Consider the following 24,040-nt stretch of genomic DNA (forward strand, 5'->3'; position numbering starts at 1 on the left):
TCCTTAACTTTATAATATTGTATATACTGATAAGAGACGTTGCTATGGATTTATAACCACATTATGATTCCACGTAGGCAAGTGTAAATCTAGAGTAACTTTAAGTCAGTGGTCTCAGTTCTGATCTCACACTTATTTTGATCTATTATATCTCCTTTGTTTTCAGGGGTCTCAATTTACACTTTCTCCTCCTGTGCCTTAATTTCCCTGCATCTGAAATGGGGATAGTGAATTTGACCCATTTTGTGAGTGCTTTGAGATCTATGGATGAAAAGCAAAATCCAAGTGTGAGGTTTGGTTTCATTGAAAAGGTACCTGGATAATTACAAGAGCTTTGGCAATTTACATTTGGCCTCAGTTTTTGTTAAACCAAAGCTTTTATAAGATCTGCATCCAACAAAGCCATCTTCATTAAATCCCTTTTACAAAACACCGATGAAAAGTTGTTTCAGACAAATAAATGCTCCCCTGCTGTCTGAAACCAAATAGCTAAGACTGATGTGAAACTGACTGTAATCAAATGTAAAACAGACTTTACTTTATTGAAGCACTTGGCAGGGGGAAAAAAGCAAGCAAGCAAAGCATCATCAGTGACAAGAACCTTGGGCTTTTAAACTATTTCACTTTCTCTGATACAAGGTTGCATTAGCAGGGGTGCATTAGGACCTCGAGGCTCAAGGTTTTGGCAGGTGAATTACATGGGGCTGATCCAAGGGCCAGATCCAGCCTCTGCTGCGGCCACCTGTTGGGATCAGACCCCAGAGCCCTGTGCTGCCCGTGCCCAGCATCAGGTCCTGCACTTCCTTGTGCACCTGATCTAGTGCACACGGCCACTGCTTTTGGGGCTCCCCACAGGCCCCTGGGTAGTCCTGTGAACCGGATGACCCAGAGCTGTGGGCCAGATCTGACCTATAGGCCAGGGGTCGAGCACCCCTAGGAACATACATAAGCCCTTGTGCCAATGTGTTGTTTCTGAATGGACAGTGTCCCTCTGAGACAGTCACTACTACAAAGTCGTGCGTGCTAACATTTCTGCTTGACACAAGTCAATGGGCTTTTTTTCTATACAACTGCAAAAAACCCAGATAAATCCGTGCTACGCACACACGCCCAGCCTCATGATGTGTGATTAAGCTACCCCTGATCTCTGCCTGATTCAGCAGCAGCAGCAGCAGCCGACAGGTAGCACAGACGCTGAGCCAGGCCCAGCAGCACGCGGGCGGGGCGCGGGCCGCCCCTCGGGGCCTGGCGAGGCGCTGAGCGCGGCCGGGCCGTCGCCAGGGTGACGGGGCGGCGGCGATGGCGGACGAGGACTCGGAGAGCGGCGCCACCGGCGAGTCGCAGGGGCTGCAGGAGCTGGCGGTGTTGCCGCTGCCCCAGCTCGAGGCGCTGCTGGAGGAGACCAGGTAGCGCCGGGCCGGGCCGCCCCCCCGGCCCCAGAACCGCGGCCCCGGCCCGCAGCCCGCCGTGCCGGGCCCTGCCCTGGCCCTGGGGGCGGGCAGAGGCCCAGAAGCAGGGTTGGGCGGAGGCTGCGGTGTTCCCTCAGAGAGCCGCGCTCGGCCGCCCCTCGGCGGGTCTCAGCTGAGGACCCCAGGGCAGCGCCCCTCTAGACCTGGCCTGGTTCCCGGGGGTCTCTAGGACCCTGCGCTGGTTCTCACCCTTTCTTCAGGGATGCGTCGGTGCCATGCCAGGGATTTCAGGTGTTAAAAGAGTCCCGGCTTCCTTGTTCCAGGCTTTCCCAGGCCTTTGCAACAAAAAACTGCTCAAAGGATGCCTGTAGTCAATAGGGGACTGAAAACAAAGAGCTGGCACTGATCGAGGGGGTGGAAGTCTGTCCAGGGGTGCCTTATGTTGAGAACATCTGCTATGAAAGTAGTCTGTATTTGGCCCCTGTCAGCAACATGAGGGAATAAGATTAGCATAAAGTTGATTTATTTCCCTCCCAGATCCACTGATGACTGACTGAAATCACCTTGGACTTCCATCTTGCAGCCTCAGAGAAAAAGGGAGAACCCCACAATGGGTCCTTCTGTCTCCTAGCAGGGAATAGGATCGTCACCAATATTAGGACTTTTGGCTCCTGAAGGATCCTGTACATCTAATAGATCAGCCCTAGCTGTCCCAGCAGAAGACTGGAGAGTTTTCAAAGTCTCCGTGACTGATGATGTGTGTGTTCCCACTGAAATCTGTAGCTAAACTCCTAAGGATTTTAGCTTGTGCAAGCACAGGGTTTGTATAAAGCTTGGATTTGAGTTCTCTCTTACCCACTTTTACACCATTGTGCAATGAGATTCAAGTCACTTGTGTGCATCAAAGAATGGCTGTGCACCTTCAGTTTTGAGGACCGTAAACCTTGTGTTTCTCCCCTAGTTTCTTACACTGACCATGTGCTGCTATTGTGTCTTACACCCAAAAGTCAAAGATTGCTTACTTAAACCTCCATTTCCTTGCAGGTATGCCAATGCCGCTCTCAACATTGAGGCCGAAATGTTTGAAAAGTATTACAATAAAATGGAGCCAAAGGATATGTCTGTCCAGTTGTTGCCTGACATGCATGGATCCTCGTTTGACTTGACACAGGTGCTGTACTGAGTTATGGCCAGGGCTGCTTCTTGTTGGCAGCATTGTATTTCTGTATCTGTCTGTCAGGTTTTCAGTACTCATTTGCCTCCTTCCCTGTCATTCTCATGTTGACCTCTCTGTCTTACTGCCTTCCTGATGAGTGATGCAAGGAGAGGAGCTATACACAGACCTCATTAAATGGGCTTCCCCTTGCATCTCGCACAGTTGGAGATGTGACCTTGGATATTTGAAAATAAGCGCTAGAAAATTATATTTGCCATACACATAAGAAACACTTCCACCTTACATCTACTGCATTTAGATTCCCTGGTGGGTGATGTCTTATAAATAAACTAGATACATACAGACTTGAGGTGAGATGCCACTCCTTTCTGAGTCTCTTGGAAACCTTTCCTCTTCTCCCATATTTTGGCCTTTGGTGTCTACTGTCCTTTACATATACTAGTCTTTTGCAAGTCCTTTACATATACTAGTGATTTAAGTCTCAATAACCTTTTGTAAGACTGGAATTTTATAATTGGCAACTCTGAGATGCAGAAAAATTAAGGGACCAGCTGAGGCTGTACATCAACCTGTGACAGCAGGCATCTCCCAGACTTTCTGTCTTATGCTCCAACTGCTAGATCTACCTGAAGTATGAAAGGCCTTGAAGTTCTACTAGCAGTCAAATGATTTTACCTACATCCTCATTTAAGGTTTCAGATGAGTTTCCAGCCCAAAATGAAGACTCTCCATCCAGGCTTTAATCAATAGCCCCTGACGGCTTCATTTTTGTTATTCCCCATTATAAGCATAGGGAAAGTATTGGGTACCTATTGGTAAATGTTTATGTTGTAATAGCAGCCACTCTGACTGAGTCACATTGCTACCTACTTGCTCTTTCCATATGTCTTTGCTTCTCTGGATTGCAGACACGTGGCAGACGTAAATCTAAATCTCGTTCTGTAGCAGACCGTTTTACAGGCCTGACAGTGGAGCAGAAATGTGATATAGCACAGAAAGAGTTGGATGAGATAAAGGATGAAATTCAGCGGATAAAGGAAGATTCTGAACAGAGTTTACAAAACCTCGAGGTATACCTTCCGTGAACATTAGGTTCCCTGGTGTATTGAGTAACCTCTCTTCCAGACCTCTCTTTAACACAATAAACTTCATGTAATAAAGGGTGTGGGGGGGTTCTTTTTTAATGAAGGTTTGCTGGAGTCCCATCTGGGGTCCTAGATCCTGTAAATTACTAACTCAGGAATGCAGGTTAGGGTGCTGACAGACAAAACCATGGGTGACTGGTGCCTCCTGATCCTAGGGGGGCACCAGCGGCTGATTGCTGACCGATATGGGGGTGGGGTTTCCCAGTGGCTGGTCGTCACTGCCACTGGAAGTGCTGGTGGCAAACCCAGAAGTGCCACCAGCACTTCTCTCAGCACCCAGACAATCTCAGGGGGAGGGGTGCTGGCCATTGCCCCCCACTCCCTGGCTGGCGAGGGCCAATCTCAGGGGAGGTCACTTGCCCCCACAGTGCCCCCCCCACACACATTGCCTACGGACAAAACAATTGTGCTGATTTGAGAGAAGGGTACTTGCTTTGTTTTCAGGTAGTCTGCTTTAACTGTTTTATGTGTCCACTTTATCCCATAGTTAGTAGAGATTGACTTTTATTAGTAAATGTTTAGGATTGGGAATCCAGAAAAAAGATGACAAAGCTGATAGGGAAATACAGATTGCCCGAGTGGGGGACTAACAATAGAGGGATGGGGGCGAGGAGAGGAATGCAACTAGGTTACAGGAGATACAATGTTAGCCAACTAAGCCCGGGGGGGTGGGGGGAAGGGGGAAGGGGAGGGATGGGGTTCGCGACGCTGAGAGAGAAAGGAGATAGATACACACAAACCCATTACAATGGTCTGCAATGGTGGAGGAAGCGGTTCAAAGGAAGTGCCTTAGTCCAGATAGAGTCTCATCACAGCCATCCTCTTCGGGTGGAGTGGGTTCGTTTGTGGTTGAAGAATCCTCTCGAAGTGAAGTGAAGGTCCATCTGGCACGGAAGCAGGGGCGGGTCAGGCAGTCCCCTCCAGGTCCGGTCTGGTGGCGGCTCATCTTGTGGGGTCGGAGTACTGGTGGTGGCCCGTGATGTGTTCCACGTAGATGTCGCGGGACCAACGGATGGTGTCAGACACCATGAGGCAGCACATCAGCTTGGCGTAGCGGCGGGAGATACAGCAGGCACTCAGGACACTCTTGTTGCTCGGGTCTCAGGCTCCATGCGTTCCCACGATGAGCGCGTCGACCATCATGTCGTAGCCACGGCCCCTCTGGGTGTCTGCCAGCGGGGCGTACTTCTGCTTGCCAGCCCGGGCATCAATGAAGGCTTGGCGCTGGTTCTCGAAGGGGATGGTAATGTCCACGATCACGACCTTCTTGGCCTCTTGGCTGGTGATAACTATGTCGGGTTGCATCTGGCTCTCTCTGCCCAGGTTCACAGAGATCCCCCCCGCTGCGGTCAGGATGGCCTTCACCAGGCGGTCCTGGACAGCGTTGTGGCGGAGCTGCCAGGCTCTGGCATGTGGCTTGCAGCTGCACAGCACGTGGCTGCCTCGTAGCTGCACCATTGGCGCCTCTTGTCATGGCCACCAGGACAAGGCAGGCAGTTGAGGTGGGTGCAGTGGAGGAAGTGCCAGTCCGCAAAGCACGTGAAGCTCCCACTGGACATGAATCTGGTAGGGCAGTTTATGAACTATGAAATAGTGCTGTTGCTTCTCTTTGAGGCCAGAGGTACTGGGTAATACCAATTTCTTGGTAGGAAAAGATATACCTGGTGCAATAAAGCACTTAGACCAAGCCCTTCGAAAGTGTTGGTGTTCTCTAAAAATGGCATTTTGGGCTTCCATATTTTAGTCTCAGTGACTCCCTGTCAGTTTTACCCAACTTGCAGGTAAACTTTGGGTTTTCCTAACTTCAGTGTCACCAGTTCAGTTTAGAATCTGAGTGTTAGCTAGTGGAAGTACTTGGGGAAGGGAGAGTTGCTGTTCATCACCAGTAAGAAAAGGCCAGAACTCTCCTTCCACATTGTAAAATTAGAGTGCTCCCATTTTAATCAGGGGATCCATTTTGGTTTTACACTGGCATAAATGAGTCAAATCTTCTAATTCTTATTTGCCATACCTCATCGTTCAGGGGAAATGTTATGAGTTTAAACAATTGTCTTTGTTGTTGATGACGAAGATTGGCTAGCTATATTGCTGCCAGCCTGTGTATCCATTTGTTCGAAGATTTGTTTTTGGTTTCTGGAGGTCCCTAAAAATTATGATGATGTGTTCAACAGGTATTGTTGCTTGGAATACTAATTCACATCAGCTATACAATCTGTTTTGATCAGCTGTTTCTCCTTTCATGCTACAAAAGTCTATTGTCCTTCTTTCTTCCTGTAGTTCTATATTAAAATAAGAAAATATTAGTCTTTTGGTCAAATTTAATGGTTAGAACTTGTGTAACTGTGCCAAAATGGTGTCTGGCGCACAGCCGTTCTGGGAGACTTGATAGAACTGGAGATGCTTACTAAACAAGGCAGGATTGGTCCTGAAATTCATCTGTAGTGCCCAAAGTTTTTCATGGTACTTTAGTCAATGGGAGACTACAACTGTTTTCAGAATAGCACTTCCACAGGCTAAGTAGGGCAAACTTCCCTGACTTCAGTGGACTTAAGCCAGCAGAGAACTTAGCCCATCATTTCTGTATGTTGTTCTCCATGTCTAAAACTTGGAGAAGATAAGTGGAAGCTGACATCTTTTTATTATAAGGTGACTTTAATTCTACAGGCAGCCATGGAGGAAGCAGATGTCCAGTGGGCTGATATTAAGAAAGCCATGTGTGACTTTAACAAAGAGATTATCACAACCATAGCCAAGAAGAAAGGGACTGTCATAGCTTCTGAGAAGGTGCTGAAATACCTGGAAGAGAAGAACCACTACAGGGTCAGTTCAGATTGGGTATTTATACATTTATTGTATACTGAGCTAGATAGTTTGGACAATATTCTGACCTGTTTTGCTCAAGTGAATCCTGTATCACATATTCAGCTACACTTACATTAGCAGGTCTACTTGGCTGTCTCCTCTTGCTTTGCAGTTACACCTGGATGGGAGTGGCCAATGTGGTAGCTCACCAGTGACATGGGAAGCTGAAGCACAGAAAGCCTGGTACAAGAGAGACTTCAGGGCGCACACACCCATACCTAGTGAAGCTGGGAGAGGTTGCACAGCTGATATATGTGGGATGTGGGGCAGGGTTCTGTCCACTTTGCTATGGGACCATTTTTTACTGATAGAGTTTTATAGAAGGGCGTTAATGGTTGCCTGGTGATAGTGCCACTTCACATCCTTTTCTCATCAATGATAAACTGAGCTGTCCCTCAGCCTGAGCCCCATGGTACCACTATGATGGTGTATTCCGGTTTCTATTTTAGGATGCATTGAAAGAGAAGTTGCGTTTGAAAAATGACTCTCTCAAGGTTCAGAAGAAAAAGCTGCAGGTGCAACTTAGGCAGGTATGTAAAGATTGAAAAGAAGTGATAGAGATTCCACTCTCTGGGAAAGAAAAGGTGAAATGGGCAGTTTCTTGTCCAGCAGGGAAGGGAGCTGGGGTTGTTATTTTCCTGTTCATTTCCTTTGCCTCTGATTTTACTTTTTGTGATTCAGAAAAATTTGGTTAAGTTCTTAGTAATTAGGAAAAAGCTAAAGCCTGGGGCAGGTCCATAAGCTGTATAAACCTTCCAGGGTAGCTGTGCAGGGAGAAAGCAGCAGAGATCCTACAGAGAAGGAGCTGCGACCCTTTTTGAGTCATGGAGAAGATCCACCCACAATAGATCCTTACAGCTCCCTATGAAAAGGACATTGTGAAGATGGCAAGTGCGTGCATGGACAGTGGGCTTGAGTCCATGCACTGTATATCTGCTACTTCTCCCTCCTTGTGTTAGCAGCCTGACTGGGGACTCCATCTTCTCCCCTGAAGTTTTCATCACAGAGAAAAGCCCTGTTAGGCAGTACTTATCCTTAGGTCAGTGATCATCTCTGTTCCTTTTCTGGCTTGCAGAAGGAAGAGATGGGAGAGGTGCTTCATGAGGTTGATTTCCAGCAGCTAAAGATTGAGAATGCTCAGTTTTTGGAGAGGATTGATGAGAGGAATCGGGACTTGCTGCAGCTAAAACTGACAGCAGGAAACACACTCCAAATCCTCAATTCCTATAAAGTGAGTCAGGCTTGTGTGACCTGCCTGTTCTTTTTCTCCTTATCTCCTGCTAGGCAAGGGTTAGGGTACTTCATACTTTCTTTCTCTCTCACACACACACATACTTCCTTTTCTGACTATCCTTGTCAATCAGAGGCCCTTTCTAATTATATGCTACAGACAAGGTTCCCTCCAAGGTATGCGCATGCGCGGCTATGCCCAATTTAATACAGTGCCACGCACTAACTTACTAACATCATGCACCTGCCCGGGGAGGAGCTGGGCTGTGGCACTGCAAGGCGAGGCAGGCACTAGGGGCTGGCACGGTCTCTCCTCATTTCCAGAGTGCCTCCTCACTCCCAGGGACGGGGAATGGGGGCTGCCACCATGAAACTACTTCACTCCCCAGCCCAGAAGCCATGTACCTCCTCGCTTCTGGAGGTGAGGTGGGGGCTGGGGCTGGTGCAGGCTCTGCAGGTACCAGGAAACTGCTTCACGCCCCAGCCCTGAGGCCATGTGCCTACTCACTCCTGGAGGTGGGGGCTGGAGGCTGCTGCCTGGAAATTGCTTCACTCCCCAGCCCCGAGGCCACATGCCTCTTCACTCCTGGAGGTGAGGCAGGGGCGAGGTCTGGGCTCTGTCAACTCTGGGGAACTGCTCTGCTCCCCAGACCGGAGTCCGTGTGCCTTTTCACTCCCGGAGCAGGGACACATGCAGAATTTGACTTCCCCAGATCTCAGGTGCGCGGGGTAGAGCAGGAGGGTGCAGAACCTGGGTCTGCATCAGAGGAAAAGGACCTGGCACAAGGAATTGTTCCTAACCATGATGTAGTTTGGGGGTGCTGGTTACAGCTGTGTTAGTCTAAGCACATAGGCAGACAAGGTGCTTTGGGTAAATTATATCACATTTACTCAGAGCACTTTGTCTAACCATGACATAAGATTTCTGCATCATGAATAGGGAGTCCCCATTACCAGCTCTGGGGAAATGCTCTGCTCCCCAGCCCCCAGTCTTGTGCTTGGAGGATTATTGCAAAATCCATTGCATGAAGATCCATTACATGAGGATTCTAGTCTATTAGGCTTAGCATAGTCTGGATCCAGGCTTAGCAAAAGGGGCGCGCTCACGGACTGAAGAGGTGTACTCACAGATTGCTATATCTTAGAACATTTGCTACAGGTGTCTGGGTTCCCTGTGATACTCACCAGGTGGAGGCTGTGAGTTGACACCACCTTTGGAATCCTTGGATTTGTCAATAACTGAGATGGTATTGCTGACTCCCTGGGAGAAATCCTTCCGTTTGAACCAGTAGTGAATCCGGGGAGCTGTGGTATGCTGGGTTGCACTTCCCAAGATGCTCTCAGGTGTGCAAAGTTTGGTGTTATCAGTTAACTTGGCCAGTCCGCTTTTGACACCAGTGTCCAAATCATTTATGAAGACTACAGGTCCAAGAACGGAGCCTTGGGGGATGCCATTAGTCACCAAGTGCCATGTTGATTTGGTTCTGTCAACTAGCACTCTCCGGGTCCGACCTTGGAGCCAGTTCCCCAGCCATCGGACTGTAATGTAGTTGAGGCCACAGTTGCCCAATTTTTCCATGAGGCCTGCAGTTTCCCAGGTCTTCTTTCCTCCCTTTCTTGAAGATGGGCACCACATTGACCCTCTTCCAGTTTTCAGGTACTTTGCCTGAGCACCGTGAGTTCTCAAATATCCTCCCCAGTGGCTGCACTATGATGTCTGCTAGTTCCTTTAGCACTCTTGGGTGCAACCTGTTTGGACCAGCTGATTTATGGGGGTCCAGCCTCTTAAAATGCTCCCTCACAAGATCCACACCAATGGTGGGCATATATTCATTTTCACCCTAGTCATCCTGCATCATGCTTGGCAGGGTAGTCCCTTTGGGCTGATGAAAAACCAATGCAAAGTAATCATTAAACAGACTGGCTTTTTCCTGGGTGTCAGTAGTCAGTTGCCCTAGCTGGTTTAGCAGGGGTCCAATGTTGCCCTTCTTTTTCTTTTGACTCCCTACATATCTAAAGAAGGACTTTTTATTGTCCTTGATTCATGTAGACAGATGAAGTTCAGTTGCAGTCTTGGCTTTTCTAGTTCGGGTGTGGGCCAGTGCAGTATACTCCTCCTTAGTGGTGTTTCCTGTCTTCCATCTATTACACTCCTCCCTTTTTAGATGTAGGAGGTCCAGGAGCTCCTTATTGAGCTAAGGGATTTTTTGAGCCCTTTTACTACCTTTCCTGTGGATTGGAATGGACTCCCCTTGTGCTTCTAGGATCTCTTCCTTAAGGAGCAACCACTCATCATGAACTCCTCTCCCTGTGAAATTATGGCCTCTCAGGACCTCAAGAACAATCCTCCTGAGCTTATGAAAGTCAACTTTCCTGAGAGTGTGCAGCCTTGGCCAGTTTCCTGGTGAATTCTTGGTCAAGCACTTGTTCCTGGTTTGGAGGTCTCTAGTAGACTCCTACCATTGTATCCCCTTCACTATGTTCCCCTCATATTCTGATGCAAAGGGTCTCCAGTCATCCTCCTTGGGTGCCAATATCAGCTTGTAGGGGCATGTAACTCTCCCTTGCCCCCACCCATTTTTTCAGCATGATCTCTCCTGTACAGGGTATAGCCATTTATACTGGTAGTCCAGTCAGAAAAGGAGTCCCACCAGGTCTCTGTGATCCCTATGAGATTGTAATCATTTGTGTTTAGCAGAAGGACCAGTTCCTCCTGTTTAATGCTAGGAGTTTGGGGAATAACATACAGACAAGTAAGTGTGCCATTGGAGGCCCTAAGCTTCCTTGTACTCATGGAGAAGCTCTGTTCTTAGGCTGGGGTAGAAGTGGGTTTGCTTGAGCATCCTAACCTGCTGATTTTGCGGTTGATGCTTGGTGAGCTTGCTCTGGTGGTTGTCCATCTATCCCCCAGTGAACTTAGTTTAAAGCCTGGTCAAGCAAGTCAGCTGAGAAGAGCTTCTTCCCCAGTGGAGTGAGGTGAAGGCCATCTCTTTCCAACAGACCACTGCCTTTCTCTCCGAAAAGCGGGCTGTGGTCTTACAAGCCAAAGCCTTTACAGTGGCACCAGCACTGCAGTCTTCTGTTTACTGCCTCGATTAAGCTCTCCTTCCTCCGCCCATGACCCATAACTGGAAGGATTGAGGAAAAAACCACTTGTGCCCCCAACCCCCAGAACCCTGTAGCCACTCATGACTCAGCTGGGATAGCTCTGAGCCATGTCATTTGTGCCTACATGGAGAAGGAGCATAGGGTAGTGGTCAGAGGGCCGAATAAGTTTTGGGAGTCTCTTAGCCACATCCTGAACATGAGCTCCCAGGAGGCAGCAGACCTCCTGGGCTAAGGGGCCGGGATGACGGATTGCTCCCTCTGTCCCCCTCAGGAGGGAATCACCCACAATGAGATGAGATGTCACCTTGATCAATGTATTCTACTGTGAACAGGTAGTGAGGAGCACAGTTTCTAGACCATCCAGACTGAGATAAAGTATGATGAAATTCTCAGCTTAGTGGGCAAAGGGCTTCTGTCTTCCCTGGTAACAGAATAACTGATGCCCTCTTCCTCCTCCCCTTTGTGCTACCATATTTCAGGGGAAGCTGCAAAATGCCACAGGGACAGCCACCCATCTGGTGAAAGAGATCTCCCAGAGGAAGGAGTTGCTGGAGAAAACTGAGAGAGAAACTACCCTGGCAGAGGAGGTAGGAATGCCAAAAGCAGTCACCCTGGGAATTGGGGGCTTATTTGGTTTTTCAGTCTTTAAATTGTATTATAGAAAACCATTCCCTAACATTATAGTGTTGCATATGCTGATAAGAGGGGTTGCTACTGATTTATATCCACATTATGATTCTACTTAGGCAAGTGTAAATCTAGAGTAACAGTTTAAGTCAGTTCTGACCTCAAGCTCATTTTGATCTGTTATATCTCCTCTGATTTCACTGGACTCAGCTTACACTGATGTGACTTGGATTAGTACCTGCTCCAATAGATGTTAATGATTTTTAAGCAGCCCATCATCTGATTTACCAGGCCACTAGAGTAAGTGCATTGAGGGAAATAATTGCTGCACCAATAAAGCTGTATATTGAAACACAAAATTCAGGGAATATAGGAGTAAGGGTTGTCTAAACAACATTCACTTGTCCCCATCCTTGACTGAAAGTTGTTTGGGACATGGCTTCTGCTTTCTGTGTACAGTGGCTACCACAAGGGAACCTAAATCTTTGGTTAGGGTGTCTAGGTACCACCACAATACAAAAAGCAATAATACTGTCACAATGTTTATATTCCAGAATATTGAAGAACTTGTATTGTGACATAAATCAGAATTTTTAGAGCCAGTTGTCCAAAGTTATACTCTGAAGTCCACATTCAAGCCTCTACATGCAGTTGCCTTGGTTTTCCATGGGGCCAAGTACCAGCAGCTCCTGCTGAAGTCAGGAGGATTAAATAGAGTTCTGCAGCTCTGAAATGCAAGCCACATAAGGTTCCTCCATAAGGATCTTATACCCTACTTTTAGGCACCCAACTTGACAGAACTGGCCAGGGCTTCCTTACTTTTAATTTCCTTGCACTTTTCAAAGGCAATAACCTGCTGTCCCTGGCTAGGGCACTAAGAAGTAGGACAACCCCATAAGACAGGTGCACATAAAGCAAAGGCTGCAAAGTATATGTTCATGAAGATTCCTGTTGCCCCAGGCAGTCAGGAAATGGAATTGCTAATAGAAACATCATGCTGTCCACCTGAGTCACTCTGCAGTTAGTGTTAGGGAGTTTGGTTGTTTTTCAGAGATAATTAAGTGGCCATTCCCCTCTGAGCACTGATCACCAGGTCTGAGGGGGCCAGACCCCTCTGAGCACTGATCACCCACTGATTCCATCTGTCTTGTATCTCTTTTTCTCTCTCAGGAACAAGCCAAAGTTGAGTGTCTGAATAAGAAGCTACGGAAGCAGCTGTCAGATTACAGAGTCCCCCCCATCCTTAAGTATGTCAATGAGAAGATGGCCCTGTATGACCTGGAAAACAGTATAAAGACCTGGGAGAGGAAGGTGGAGATTGCTGAGGTACAGAAGGACGCGCTCTCCCTGAGTTTAGAGCAGAGCATAGGTTGTGCCTTTGTCCTGGCCTACAGGCAGTTGGGATTTGATTTCCAGAGGGTCCATACCTGTGCATATAGTTATGTAAAAGGCCCTTTTGTTTTGTAAAAACCATCACAAAGTGGGAAATTTTAGCTGTGGTTTTCACTACTGTATAATAGAATAACTTGAGGTGCTTCCTGTTAACACAGTCCTGATTGCTTCCTATTCAGAGGATAGAGGCCAAAGCTTTTCTAACAATTAAGCTCTGAGGCTGAAAACCAAGGAGTTTTAGGATGGGATACATCTACTGCAATGTTAACAGGAGGCACTATCAAGCTGCTGTTATACCAACATGTTTACAGTACAAAAGCGCAGCAATGCAAACCTCCCCTCAAGGCGAACCAGCACAGGTCTGCCTCTGTTCTCACTTCTGCATGTGCAGTCCCTTTGGTTCCCTTTGAGCCCTAAATGTTTGTTTCAAAATGTTTTGACCTGCTTTCTGATCCTGATCCTCCGATGATCTCAAAGCTCTTTGCAGACATTAATTAAACCTTATGGTGCATTATTACTCCAGTTCACTAATGAAGGAACTGAGACACTGAAAGGACAGCTGTGACTTGCATTTTTGTAGTAAAGATAGGGAGTGCTCTGGTACTCCAGAGTAGTAGAAATTAAATAATAGTAGGAAATGCATTTAATGCCTAGAGCTCAAGGGCATCTCTGGGCATTTATACATGTGCTCCAGGAAGAGGGGGAGGGTGCTTTAATTAATTAAATTAAAGTGCTAATTAAAGTGCACTAATTAAAGTGCCTGGAGGGTCACATGTATCAGCATCTCTGCTGAAAAAGAGCGGAGGGGATGCTAATACACATGACACTGGAGTTTGCTGGAGCACAGTAATTAACATGAGTCTGCTCTGATGTGCTGTAATTACAGCATGTTGGAACAGCCTCGCTGCACAGCTGTAGGTGCTCTCTGTGTTGAAATGCCACCTTCTCCACAGTGTAAACTAAATGCAAATATATGGTAGTGTAAAGAAACAGAATTGCCATGGCAGGTTCTGAGTGTCTTCTAGTGCTCACAGTGTAGTCTTACAATTTTACACCTCTGCTCATCAATGTGAAGGGTTGGGCCTGACCTGTGTACTTAGACTGGAAAGCCATTGGCGGGAGCCATCCTTCAGTTCATTGTTTGTGCAGAAGCTAGCAGCAGTGTCCTGATGTATGGTAAGCTTTTAGCTGCTGTGATAATACTATGACAATAAAGATAAAATACACACTTGCAACTGGATCCAGTTTTTCTACAGGCTCAAGTCAGCTTGAATTCAGGGTTTTGGATTAACCCCTCATAGCAAGTGTTATGTGTTATGAAGGTTAGATCTGAGTGCAAACTTCCTCAGAGTTCCTGGGCTCATGTATAGAACTGTCTGACAACAGCACAAAGTCACTTATCACATAACCCTTCCACTTTTTATTTAAACCAGCTGCATGGCAGATTGAACAAATCTTGAGTACAGAGCATTGTTATATAAATAATATATAATGCAAGTCTTATCAGCTGTACTAGGAGCTGAAAAGAAGCAGGTATTCACTAGACAAGAGAAACATCTTAGCTTCCCGTTTATTTCAGTGATGGTATTTCCATATAGCTAAATCTTGTTACTATGTGGTTACAGAGACTGTAAATGCAATAGCACATGAAAGACAAAAGGCAAAACATATATGCCATGCTGTAAGTAGCATTTGACTCCTACAGTACAGCTGTGTGGCATCTCAAAGTTTTCCACATAGTATTCACAGAAAACCAATGGGAGCAAATGATAGCTTGAGATTGCAAAGTACATGCTTGACATACATATGCACGTATACAGTAGACAACATGCCAGATAGTATCCCTCATGGCAGTTTGCTTCTGAACTACTATATCTTCTTTTTTCTGTTTACTTCCACAGGTGTCCTTGCAAAGCTACCGCAGAGCTTGGAACAAGATGGCTAGTAAGCAGCCACGGACTTGTCTTACATTGCAAGGTAGCCAGTGAGAGATGTAGCTAAGAGCCAGGCCCTTGGAATGCAGAGATATCAAACAGATTAATACAGAGCTGTTTGCACTGCAGCATGAGACGGAACCGTTTCTGCACAAGTAATAAAACAACCACCTTCCTGCCCTCTGCCCTGGGGTTGGAAGTTATCTGTTTGGTCAAGTCCCATTTATCTGATGAGCTGGATTCTACTGGCCTCTGTCACTTGGGTTTCTTGCTGGGCTCTCAGGGCATTTATACAGATACTTTTTGTCCCGCAATGCTCCAGAGATCTGGCAGGTCGGAGCAGACTTGATTAATTGAGTCTGTTCTACACGTGAGCTGACGTGTACTTCGCTGTGGCAAGTGCAGTTATGTAAGTGGTGAAATGTGTGTCAGTGTGCAGAAAATGGTGGCTGTGCACTTTTGAACTAAAACACCTTTGATGCGTTTTAATTCAAAAGCATGCCACTGCCATTTTCTCAGTGCTGACATGCATTTTGCCACTTATACAATCGCATGCACTGTGGTGCTGGGTGCTTTTAAAAGTACCCGGTGCCAGCATGTGTACAAATGCCTTCAAAGTTCTGAATCAGCTTTGCTCTTCATATTTCTTTTCCTGTCAGATATCTTGATGACCCGTTATTCTCTGATGATCATATCTGACATGTTTACATGAACTGCCCTCTGGCCTTCTTTGGGTTGATTTTTGTGATCATTTAATGCAAAAAAAAAAAGGAATCAAGAAGATTTCTTGGGAGAATTTTAAAGTTTAATATAGCCTTCAGTGAGCTCCCAAGGTGGAGTGACAGACAGATACCTGGTGCATTGATGTGAGGACAGGTCATTGGTGCACATGGATGGTGCTACATCAGCACTCTCAGGAGTAGCAGATGTGGGTGAGTGTTCCCTGAGTACTGGCCCCAGAGGGGGCTGCTTTTGTAGTTTGATCTCTTGTCTAATAAAACACAAGACAAAGCAGAAGGAAAATGGCAATGGTGTCCTGGGTGGGATAAGTCAGACAGCAGCTCCCTTCAGGAATGGGGAGCACTTCCCCACTGTAATAGTCATAGTACAGAGGAACAGACTTGCTTTTGGACCTGTCTAATCCGACCTGGGAGGACTCGCTGCCTTTCTGTTGCTGCTTTCCTTGGCTATAGTTGGACCCTTGCAAATACTCTGTGGGAGCTGGGGAAGCAGCATGGCCTCTGGCAAAAGTGTGAAATATTACGGCTCCTGCTTTCTTTGTTGTGGCTGAAATCCAGTCACTGTAGTAGGACAGTCTGGTGTACAGAAATGGTCCATAGCATCTCATGCCGCCCTCACTGAGTACTCCACTCAGAACCCATCTTTTGGTTCCCTTTGGCTGGCACATGACTGGGTTTCCTGAGTCTCCCTTTGAAAGACAAAAAGCAAGCTTAAGTCACAAAAGTGCACATATCCTATACAGATTGTTTCTCTGTTTTTGTGTCCTCTGGATTCCTCTTCATGAATCCCACTGAAGTGGGTGGAAAGCAGAACACATCAACCTGTTACTCTGTCTACTTTGTCATCAAGCCAGCACTAATTCCAGGGGCTAACGGTTTTCCTTAGGCTGACAGAAATTAAGAGCCTTGCTGTTCCATGTTGCTATGTGCTTCAAATTAAACAACCAGAAGGCAGCTCCTTAAGCCCCAGTTTCAATCAGTGTAAGCCCTTCTGCATATTTTGACCTCATGGGCCTTGGAAAAGTCATTCAATATGGCATTCACCCCTAATAAATCCACAGGGAAATTCCTATAGAAAATCCTAGTGAAAGACATCTACAAGGACTCATCAGGATAGGCGAGGAGGTTATGGCCCCTTGGCTATTGAAAGTGAGGGAGGCCCATGGATTTAAGGGGGATGCCCCAAGATTGTCCTGGCATTTGCAATACAGAAGGCCTCACTCCTTCCACAAGTTTAAACAAACTCCATTAAGTATACAGACATTCTGCACACATTTGGCATTTGCAGGTGGCTGGCTTGCTGGGGCCATCTTGCTGTAAGAGACAGCAACAATACTTTAGAAAAATGACCCTCATGGAGAGGACCAAATCAGTATTCAGGATGCTATCACAATCAAAATTCAGAGATGAATGAGATGAGAGGGTGGCTAGATCACAGCAGGCTTGGAATCCTCCAAGACTGGGAGAAAGGAAGTTTGTATACATGATTTTAGTGGGATCCTGTCTCCATCAGAAGCAAGACTTTAATATGCAGGTTCTAAACTGTCATAGTGTGGTTCTGCAATGATGATCTCTGCTGTCAAACCAGCAGTGCTCTACCAAGAAGTATCTGCTTTATGGTGTTACATGTTAGGCTTATAGCTGATGAAGAGCAAGGCACAACAGTCACGAGCACAGAGATTCTTTCTGCAAACTGAGCTCTGGCCTAGAATCAGGTCTAGGGAGGCTTGGATTCAAGGCTTGACCATAGTCTTTTACTTCCTGGGTTAGCTTCATGTGGGGGAAGATGAATGTCACTCAGCAGCAATACCTACTGGCTGGAGAGGGACAACATTAACCGGGTATTGGGGGGACCCAGTTCAGCTTTCTTTAGTGGTGGCCAGTAGCTGTGGTTGTGCAAAGATGCAGGACAGAGGTGGGAGGTAACAGGTTAAAAATAACCTGCTGCAGGCCCTGGACTTCATGACTCCACTACAGAGGCCCTTCTGAGCCTAGCAGCCTATTGGGCTGGTATGGTTAGAGAATGCTAGTTTCTGTAGCCAGCAGCACACTAGGCAGCAATGTGCCCCTTTGCTCCCCACCCAAATAACCAGGAAGAGCCTTTGTTTGGCACAGGTCTGAAGTGAGATTCAAGCTTGTGCCTTTGAGGCCAGAATGAGATACCTTCACTAGTTTGCCATGGATAGCACAGTGTAACAAATTGCTATTGTGGACTGGGCTATTGAGTGACTGAAGCAAGAGCCAATAGGTTCCCGTGCTTTGTTCTGTGCCTGGATCACTAGACGCTCCTTACCAGGCATCCTGTCATGTTGTCAGACTCCCTGTGGCTGCAACACTCTGTTGTGATGATTCTCTTTAAGGGGCAAGGATCCACATCCATGACTGACAGTTTTCTCAGAAAGCTTACTGCAGCCCTGCTTCCTGCCTGAGCAGAGAAAGCAAGGGGTCAGATGCCCCACACTAGCATCTGCCCAGGGTAGAGGGTGGTTTTTGGGAAATGGAAGTAGCAACTATGTTGCATGTTATGCCATGTTTTTCCTGTTAAGACAGTAAGCTAAAGGCAGCACTACTACTTCATCTAGATCCTAGCTGGGTAAGGAACCCAGGGGTGTCTTTCTGCATTGTCACAAAAGACCTGGGTTTGAAACATGAGTTCAGTCAGATTGAGAAAGGCTGTGATAGGAGCACTGCTATCTTAGAGGCAGAGGGCACAAGCTTGGGTTTATTTCCTTGCAGCCTCTGCTTGCTGATTTGAAGCAGATCTGACTGAGCTCTGCATGCATCTCTCTTTAGCTTTCCTAGGACAAACTGGTGGGAGTGCTGCTTGCAGGGATGTGGCCCTATCATGAGAAAAAGAGGGAAACCTCACCCTTGAGACTCTGCTCACTGGTTCACAGACAGTGCTACTACTACTCTGCTCTTAGCCATTAGATTTCCTGCCTGGATCACATTTCATCTTCTGGGACAATGTGCAAATATACCTGTTGGGGAGGGGGGAGCATTCCCACCATCAGCAGGATCCAGACCTCTTGAAGTACCCCTGCTACTAATTGGTAAATGACTTCTCTTCTCCTGCAGCATACCTTACCTACTGTCCTGGCCAGGAAGAGCCAGCAGGTCTGATTGTCTTGGACAGATTCAAGCTCCTGAACATCCCCCCACACCCCTCTGTCCCAGACTTCTGAGTGCAGTCTTAGGATTCACCCTCCTCCAGAGCCTATTATCTGGCAATGATGGGGTTACCTGCTTGGCATGCAGCCATCCTGACACCCAGCAGTTCTCCAGGGCTGATGCAGTCAGGTTCCTGCCTGGGAAGCAGATGGGCTGAACTGTGTCACTGAACTGTACTGGGGTGGCTGTCTTCAGAAGGGCAATGTTGTTGTACAGGGTGATTTCATCAAAGTCATCATAGGGGATTATGGTCTTGATTGAATAGTGGAGCTGGACCTTCTGTTGCACATTCAGATCACTTATACCAACCATGGCTAAAGCTGGGTGCCTGGTGAGAGAGGGAGCAAGGAGAAGAGACTTCAATAAGCAGAGATTTGGGTAAGGCAGCTATACTGGTATAAAGCCAGTGGGAGATTGGAAGCCAGCTTTGTGACTTTTCAAGCATTAGAGGACTAGGACAGAGTAGGTTTTCAAGCTGTGTTGTGCCTTCATTCTACCTAATCTTGGGAGGCCCAGGACCAGGTTTATCACAAGGCACAATTTAGAGCAGCCTAAAGACTGCACTGTCCGCTCTCAGTCTACAGGGGCTATTCCAGCAGTAAGGGCTCATCAGCTACCCACCCTGCTTCCCTTAGACCTATTACAGTGGCATGTTATAGCTGGAAATATTCTAGTGGCTCTGTGATACACAAAGATTCCCCCACAGCCCCCTGAGCCAGTTTTTCATCACCAGAGTAGCACAGAGCCACCTCATCACAGGGGAGGACTGCAACTGGGTGGAATTGTGTCAGGAGAGCAACCCTAAAATCTTGAATATATTCAGTTGTGACATGGATAATGTGCCAGTGTTCAGTCATCTTCATCGGGAGGAGCACAGCAGTTCCTAGATGGGAGACTATATTGGCTACTGCTGTGTGTGGAGGGGCAGGGTAGAATGTGGCCAAGAATAAGAGGCTGGTTGAAAGGTTTCAGTTGATTAATGTTGAGTGGCTGAGAAGGGATGAGAAGAAATCATTGTGCTCACTCTCTGGCTTGCCAAAGCAAAGCAGATCTAAGAGATCCAATTCTGAGAGGGGACCCAACGAAACCCCAGGGTAACATATCAGGAGTTGCATTTCTATATTCATGCATGGAGGTAGATCAGATGACCTTGAGGTTCCTTCCAGCTCTGCCCAACACAGGTGTGCAATGTGTGGCAATCTGGGTATTTAACTCTTGTTTCCATTTCAGTGGAAGTTCTCACAGCAGCAGAAATTTCTATGCAACATTTAGAGAGAGTTTCATTTGCTTATGGGCTCAGATCCTGCTCTTTTACTGCAGTCAACCCTGTCTGTTAAGGCAGTGCCTGGTAAGTAATTCAGGATGTGGGATAAAGTGTACCTTGACAATTCCACTAACCTCCTTTCACACAGGGTCACAGACAGGATATACCCTCCAGAGAACAAATACAGGCCTTAGGGCATGAAACTCCCCTCTCCCCCTGGAGGTATGATAGAACAGCAGCAGGATACGCACCTGTTCTGAAGCCTGGATGCAGCGCTCAGTATCCAATACTCGCTCAAGATGCAGCCAAAGGCCAAATGTTTGTGTTGTAGGTCCTGCAGTGACACTACCCAAGGGAACTCACCTACAGCAGCAAACTCCTGCACTGTGCTAGAGGGAGCCAAGCTGATCTGGATCCCACAGCCTGCAAAGCAAACAAAGGGCACAGTCCTCTAGTATAGAGAGAGGCTCAGGCCTGTGCTTTACCTTCTCTTCTCACTTCACTTATCTTTGCTCCTCCTTCATTATTATTCTATCTTTTCCTTGGCTTCCCTCAGTTTCTCCATCTCTTGGCTCCCTGCCTCCCCTCTCCTCCCTTTCTTTTCTTCCTTGTCATTATTGGTCAGGTGACACTGAGCACACAGAGCTGTACCTCCCCCAGGGCACAGGTGTCCAAAATGCTAGTTTGGGTTGACAGATACTCAAGTAGGGCCCAGCCTTTACTAGCCTGAAGAAATTGTTCGAGGACTGAAAGGGCCAGACTAGAGCACTTTGTTCCCAGGCAAAGTTTCACTCACCAGCTGCCAGGGAATAGGAGATGCACAGAAAGAGCAGCACCAAGCCTCCCATCCTTCTGCCCTGACAAAGAAGTGAACTGTTAGGCTGGAAAACCCAGGGAAATCAGGGCGGCAGTTCTGATAGCTCCCTCCTCCACCACATTTTTCAGCTGTCTCTCCCTTGTCACGTCTACAGTGCATCATCTCCTCAGCTCTTTCATAGGCAGCTGGACAGCTGAAGGGAGATGTAGGTTGTGGCTACTAGCCTCAGTCTGGCAGCGGGCATGGGCTTCTGTTTTCAGCCTAAGCCAAACTGAAGGGAGTATTTGCCTCTCTCCAGAGCCATTCTACCTCTGTGTCTTTCCAAGACCAGAACTTTCTACATCCTAATTCCCACCATCTAGCCGCACCGGGGCCCAGCAACAAGCAGGAACCCAGGGAGGTCCAGCACACATGTTCCTGGGTCAACCCCTGCCCTGACACATGCCATCCTCCATGCCCCTTTCTGAAGCCAGTGGGATACCACAGGCTGTGAGGCAGCACCTGCTGTTCACATCCATTTTTTTGAAGGACCTGCCTCATTCCTGGTGTATTCTCCATAACAGCTCTGGAGTCCTCGCTAGCCCCTCTTTCTTTCTTCCCCCACCTGGCCTCGGTCTAAGTCCCATCTGCTGCTTTGCCTACACTAGTTCCAAAACCATCCCTTCCCTTCCTGTCTCACTACAAGCCTTTTCCTGTCCTTGCCAGATCCACAGGGTTGAAAAGACCACCTGCCACAGCTGTTTCCCACCATCCCCCTATGCTTTACTGTCTGTCTCTCCCCCAGTCTCTTATGGATTGTCATCCTACATGCAGCTGCTTTATGTTGTTTGCAGCTCGTGAGCCTGCATTTCCTGAAGCCATTGTGCACTTGGGTAGGGCTAGGAGCAGAACACTGCAGGCCTGCAGCAGTCTGATGCCACATAATCAGCCACTGTTAGATCACGTTGCCATGGTATCATCCAGCCAAACAGTGGAGTTCAGGGAATGCCCAAAGAGAGGCAGTTCAATGTTCACTTGATGGGATTTGGTGCCCTGGGGGTACAGTCACTTCATAAGCAGTTTGCAGCCTGGTTACAGAACAGGGAAGGACCAGTGTCCTCAAACAATACCATTTGGTCTAAAGTTGGCAATGCCCCCCATCTTCAGATAGAGAAAGTGGCCAGTTTATCAGACAACTTGAGAGCTGCATGTGGCCAACAAAATCTTTATTGCTGGGGGCTGTGGGGATGAACAAGAAAGAAGAAATCCAGCCTTGACTCTGCAACACCAGGTGCAGGGCCGGCCACTTTACATGGAAATAAAGCATGTGTACTACAGAAATCATTAAGGCACAATAAAATGGGGCCTCAGGATGCCATTTTTAGCCCCATGTCTGAGTGAAACAACACGGTAATAGATACCTCTGGGGAATCAACCACCAAGCCCTTTCAGAGGCAAAGTGTTTATTAAATTGTTACCATTTATGAAGTGTTTATAGGAGAACGAGGAGGTCAGCATGGGTCTTTATATGTCCTTAGGGAAAGCTGAACCACTCAGTGGCTCACAAAGCATAAAAGAGGCTCCTTGTAAACTCTTATCACTGCTGCTATTTTGGTTCAAGCCAAGGGGTCCATCTAGCTTATGCGCATTTCAACTGTGCTGTAATTCTACAGACTCACTTGGGGGTCAAATGGAAAGGATGTTGTCTAGGGACTGGCTGCAAGCCACTAAATTAGATAGGGCCATAGTCTGTGGGTCTGAGCTTTGAAAGAAGCAACTGAATACAGACAGGATGTAAAGCAGAGAGCAACCCAAGCTTGGCTTAAGTTGCTAGGCAATCTCTCAGACCAAGACACATCACTACCACACCAGAGTTTCAGGCCCTTTTCTCTCAGCTATTCTAGCATCCTACCCTGCCTCAGAGGCTCCTATAAGAGCCCATTTACCCCCTATAATGCTTGCTCATGAGACCAGCTAAATACTTGAGTCATCTACTAACACAGCTCTTTCCTTTGTCCTAGGCCATACCACAAAAAGTCCACTTACCTGCTCCCTATTGTTCTCTGTTGCAGCTGAGTTCTGGCTGGTTCTTAGTAGGACCAGGTGTGCTGTGGATGCCACTAGCATCAGCTGGGAGAGGAAATGTGGGTCAGTCTCAGGTGGGGTTGTGCTGGATGTTTCTGAGAGGGCCAAAAATGGTGCAAGGGAATTGTTGGTAGTAGTGTGTTCTACTTGTGTTCTGGCTGGAGGCAGGGAGGAGGTGGTGGTTGAGCCTGGGCAGGCCTTTTGATGTGCTCTTCCAGACAGAGTCTGGGCAGGGTGCTGACAGGCAAGGAGTAGCGGTGACTCTTCAACCGGATTGTTGGCTGTTGCCTGTGCTGAATTTCTTACTCAGCAGGAGTGCTCTGCACTTCAGTACAGTCTAAATACTGCACAGGGAGAGATAAGAACACTGAGAGGAAGAGTTGGAAAAGGAATAGGAGTTGCTTCTTAGGCCCCTGCTCTCAATTGGATCAGGAGGTTTATTGGGGACCCTGAAAGGCCTGTCAGTATGGGGGAAAGCTCTAAACCCACACAGTGGATGCTGTTGTAGGGGTGCGTTCTAGGGAGAAGAGAAGAGACTAGTAGAACAAGGGGTTAGGAGTGGCAGGGGACCCAGTGGGGTGCCTGAGGGGACCATTCCAGCAAGGCTGGAGCATGGACTAGTGGCCATGGGTACTCTGCTAGGGAGAGAGCAGCTGAAAAGCATCTTCCCTGCTGGTAGCTAGTGGGTCTTGCACTTGCTTTGCAGAGACACAGTTGTTGCCAGGGACATGTGCCATGAGGGAATGTGGAACTTCAGAAGGTGGCAATGCAGAGTCATTGCCCCAGCACCAAGTGAGCAGAGACTGAGGCATGGTCAGAGACCAGCTGTGTGTGACTTGGGGCAAGTGGAACTACCCCATTTGAAGGGGGGTGGGAGGAAGGTGTTCACTATGTGACTCTGAGTATATATGCCTGAGCCTGACAGTGGGGCAGAGGCTGATGGCCAAAGAAGAGAGTAGTTGGTGCAAGCTTGCTCTGGCACCTTGTAAGCCTGAAGAATCAGGGAGGGCTCAAATAGCTGTGTCTGTGCAAGGCGTGGAGCTGGGACCAGCATGGGTATTATGGAAGGAGGAGCAAGAGGAGAGCAGCCCTCAGGGTAG

The 24,040-nt window shown here is 47.5% G+C and overlaps 2 protein-coding genes across 7 annotated transcripts; one reads left to right on the plus strand and one right to left on the minus strand.

Annotated features, from left to right (window-relative positions):
• The first annotated feature begins 1,188 nt into the window (after positions 1 to 1,188).
• Positions 1,189 to 15,087, plus strand: CFAP263 (cilia and flagella associated protein 263). 6 transcript variants are annotated; one of them, XM_090062990.1, is made up of 9 exons: positions 1,197 to 1,406; positions 2,454 to 2,580; positions 3,495 to 3,656; positions 6,396 to 6,566; positions 7,043 to 7,123; positions 7,669 to 7,824; positions 11,411 to 11,518; positions 12,729 to 12,884; positions 14,852 to 15,087. In XM_090062990.1, the coding sequence occupies exons 1-9, from the start codon at positions 1,300 to 1,302 to the stop codon at positions 14,936 to 14,938; spliced, it is 1,155 nt and encodes a 384-aa protein (XP_089919116.1). In that variant the 5' UTR covers positions 1,197 to 1,299; the 3' UTR covers positions 14,939 to 15,087. The 6 variants fall into 6 exon arrangements, with proteins under 6 accessions (XP_089919119.1, XP_089919122.1, XP_089919116.1 ...); XM_090062991.1 differs by having other exon boundaries at positions 1,200 to 1,406; positions 6,396 to 6,551; XM_090062993.1 differs by lacking the exon at positions 3,495 to 3,656 and having other exon boundaries at positions 1,189 to 1,406.
• A 140-nt stretch (positions 15,088 to 15,227) lies between these two features.
• PRSS54 (serine protease 54) lies at positions 15,228 to 21,737 on the minus strand. The gene is made up of 4 exons (XM_090063941.1): positions 21,684 to 21,737; positions 20,311 to 20,510; positions 18,868 to 19,123; positions 15,228 to 16,313 (listed from the first exon to the last, which is right to left on the minus strand). The coding sequence occupies exons 1-4, from the start codon at positions 21,735 to 21,737 to the stop codon at positions 15,876 to 15,878; spliced, it is 948 nt and encodes a 315-aa protein (XP_089920067.1). The 3' UTR covers positions 15,228 to 15,875.
• Between the last annotated feature and the right edge of the window lie 2,303 nt (positions 21,738 to 24,040).

The sequence above is a fragment of the Crocodylus siamensis genome, chromosome 9 (assembly GCF_052110815.1).
Source record: "Crocodylus siamensis isolate JL-2025a chromosome 9, ASM5211081v1, whole genome shotgun sequence".
Taxonomy (NCBI): Eukaryota; Metazoa; Chordata; order Crocodylia; family Crocodylidae; genus Crocodylus; species Crocodylus siamensis.

Bases quoted from the DNA above. Each gene is read 5' to 3' on its own strand.
- CFAP263 (XM_090062990.1), top strand. From the start codon at position 1,300: ATGGCGGACGAGGACTCGGAGAGCGGCGCCACCGGCGAGTCGCAGGGG. The intron at 1,407-2,453 runs GTAGCGCCGGGC...ATTTCCTTGCAG, and splicing joins GCGCTGCTGGAGGAGACCAG to GTATGCCAATGCCGCTCTCA. The intron at 3,657-6,395 runs GTATACCTTCCG...TTAATTCTACAG, and splicing joins AGAGTTTACAAAACCTCGAG to GCAGCCATGGAGGAAGCAGA.
- PRSS54 (XM_090063941.1), bottom strand. From the start codon at position 21,737: ATGGCTTCAGGAAATGCAGGCTCACGAGCTGCAAACAACATAAAGCAG. The intron at 20,511-21,683 runs GTAGGATGACAA...TCTCTATACTAG, and splicing joins ACAACATAAAGCAGCTGCAT to AGGACTGTGCCCTTTGTTTG. The intron at 19,124-20,310 runs GTGCGTATCCTG...CTCTCTCACCAG, and splicing joins GCATCCAGGCTTCAGAACAG to GCACCCAGCTTTAGCCATGG.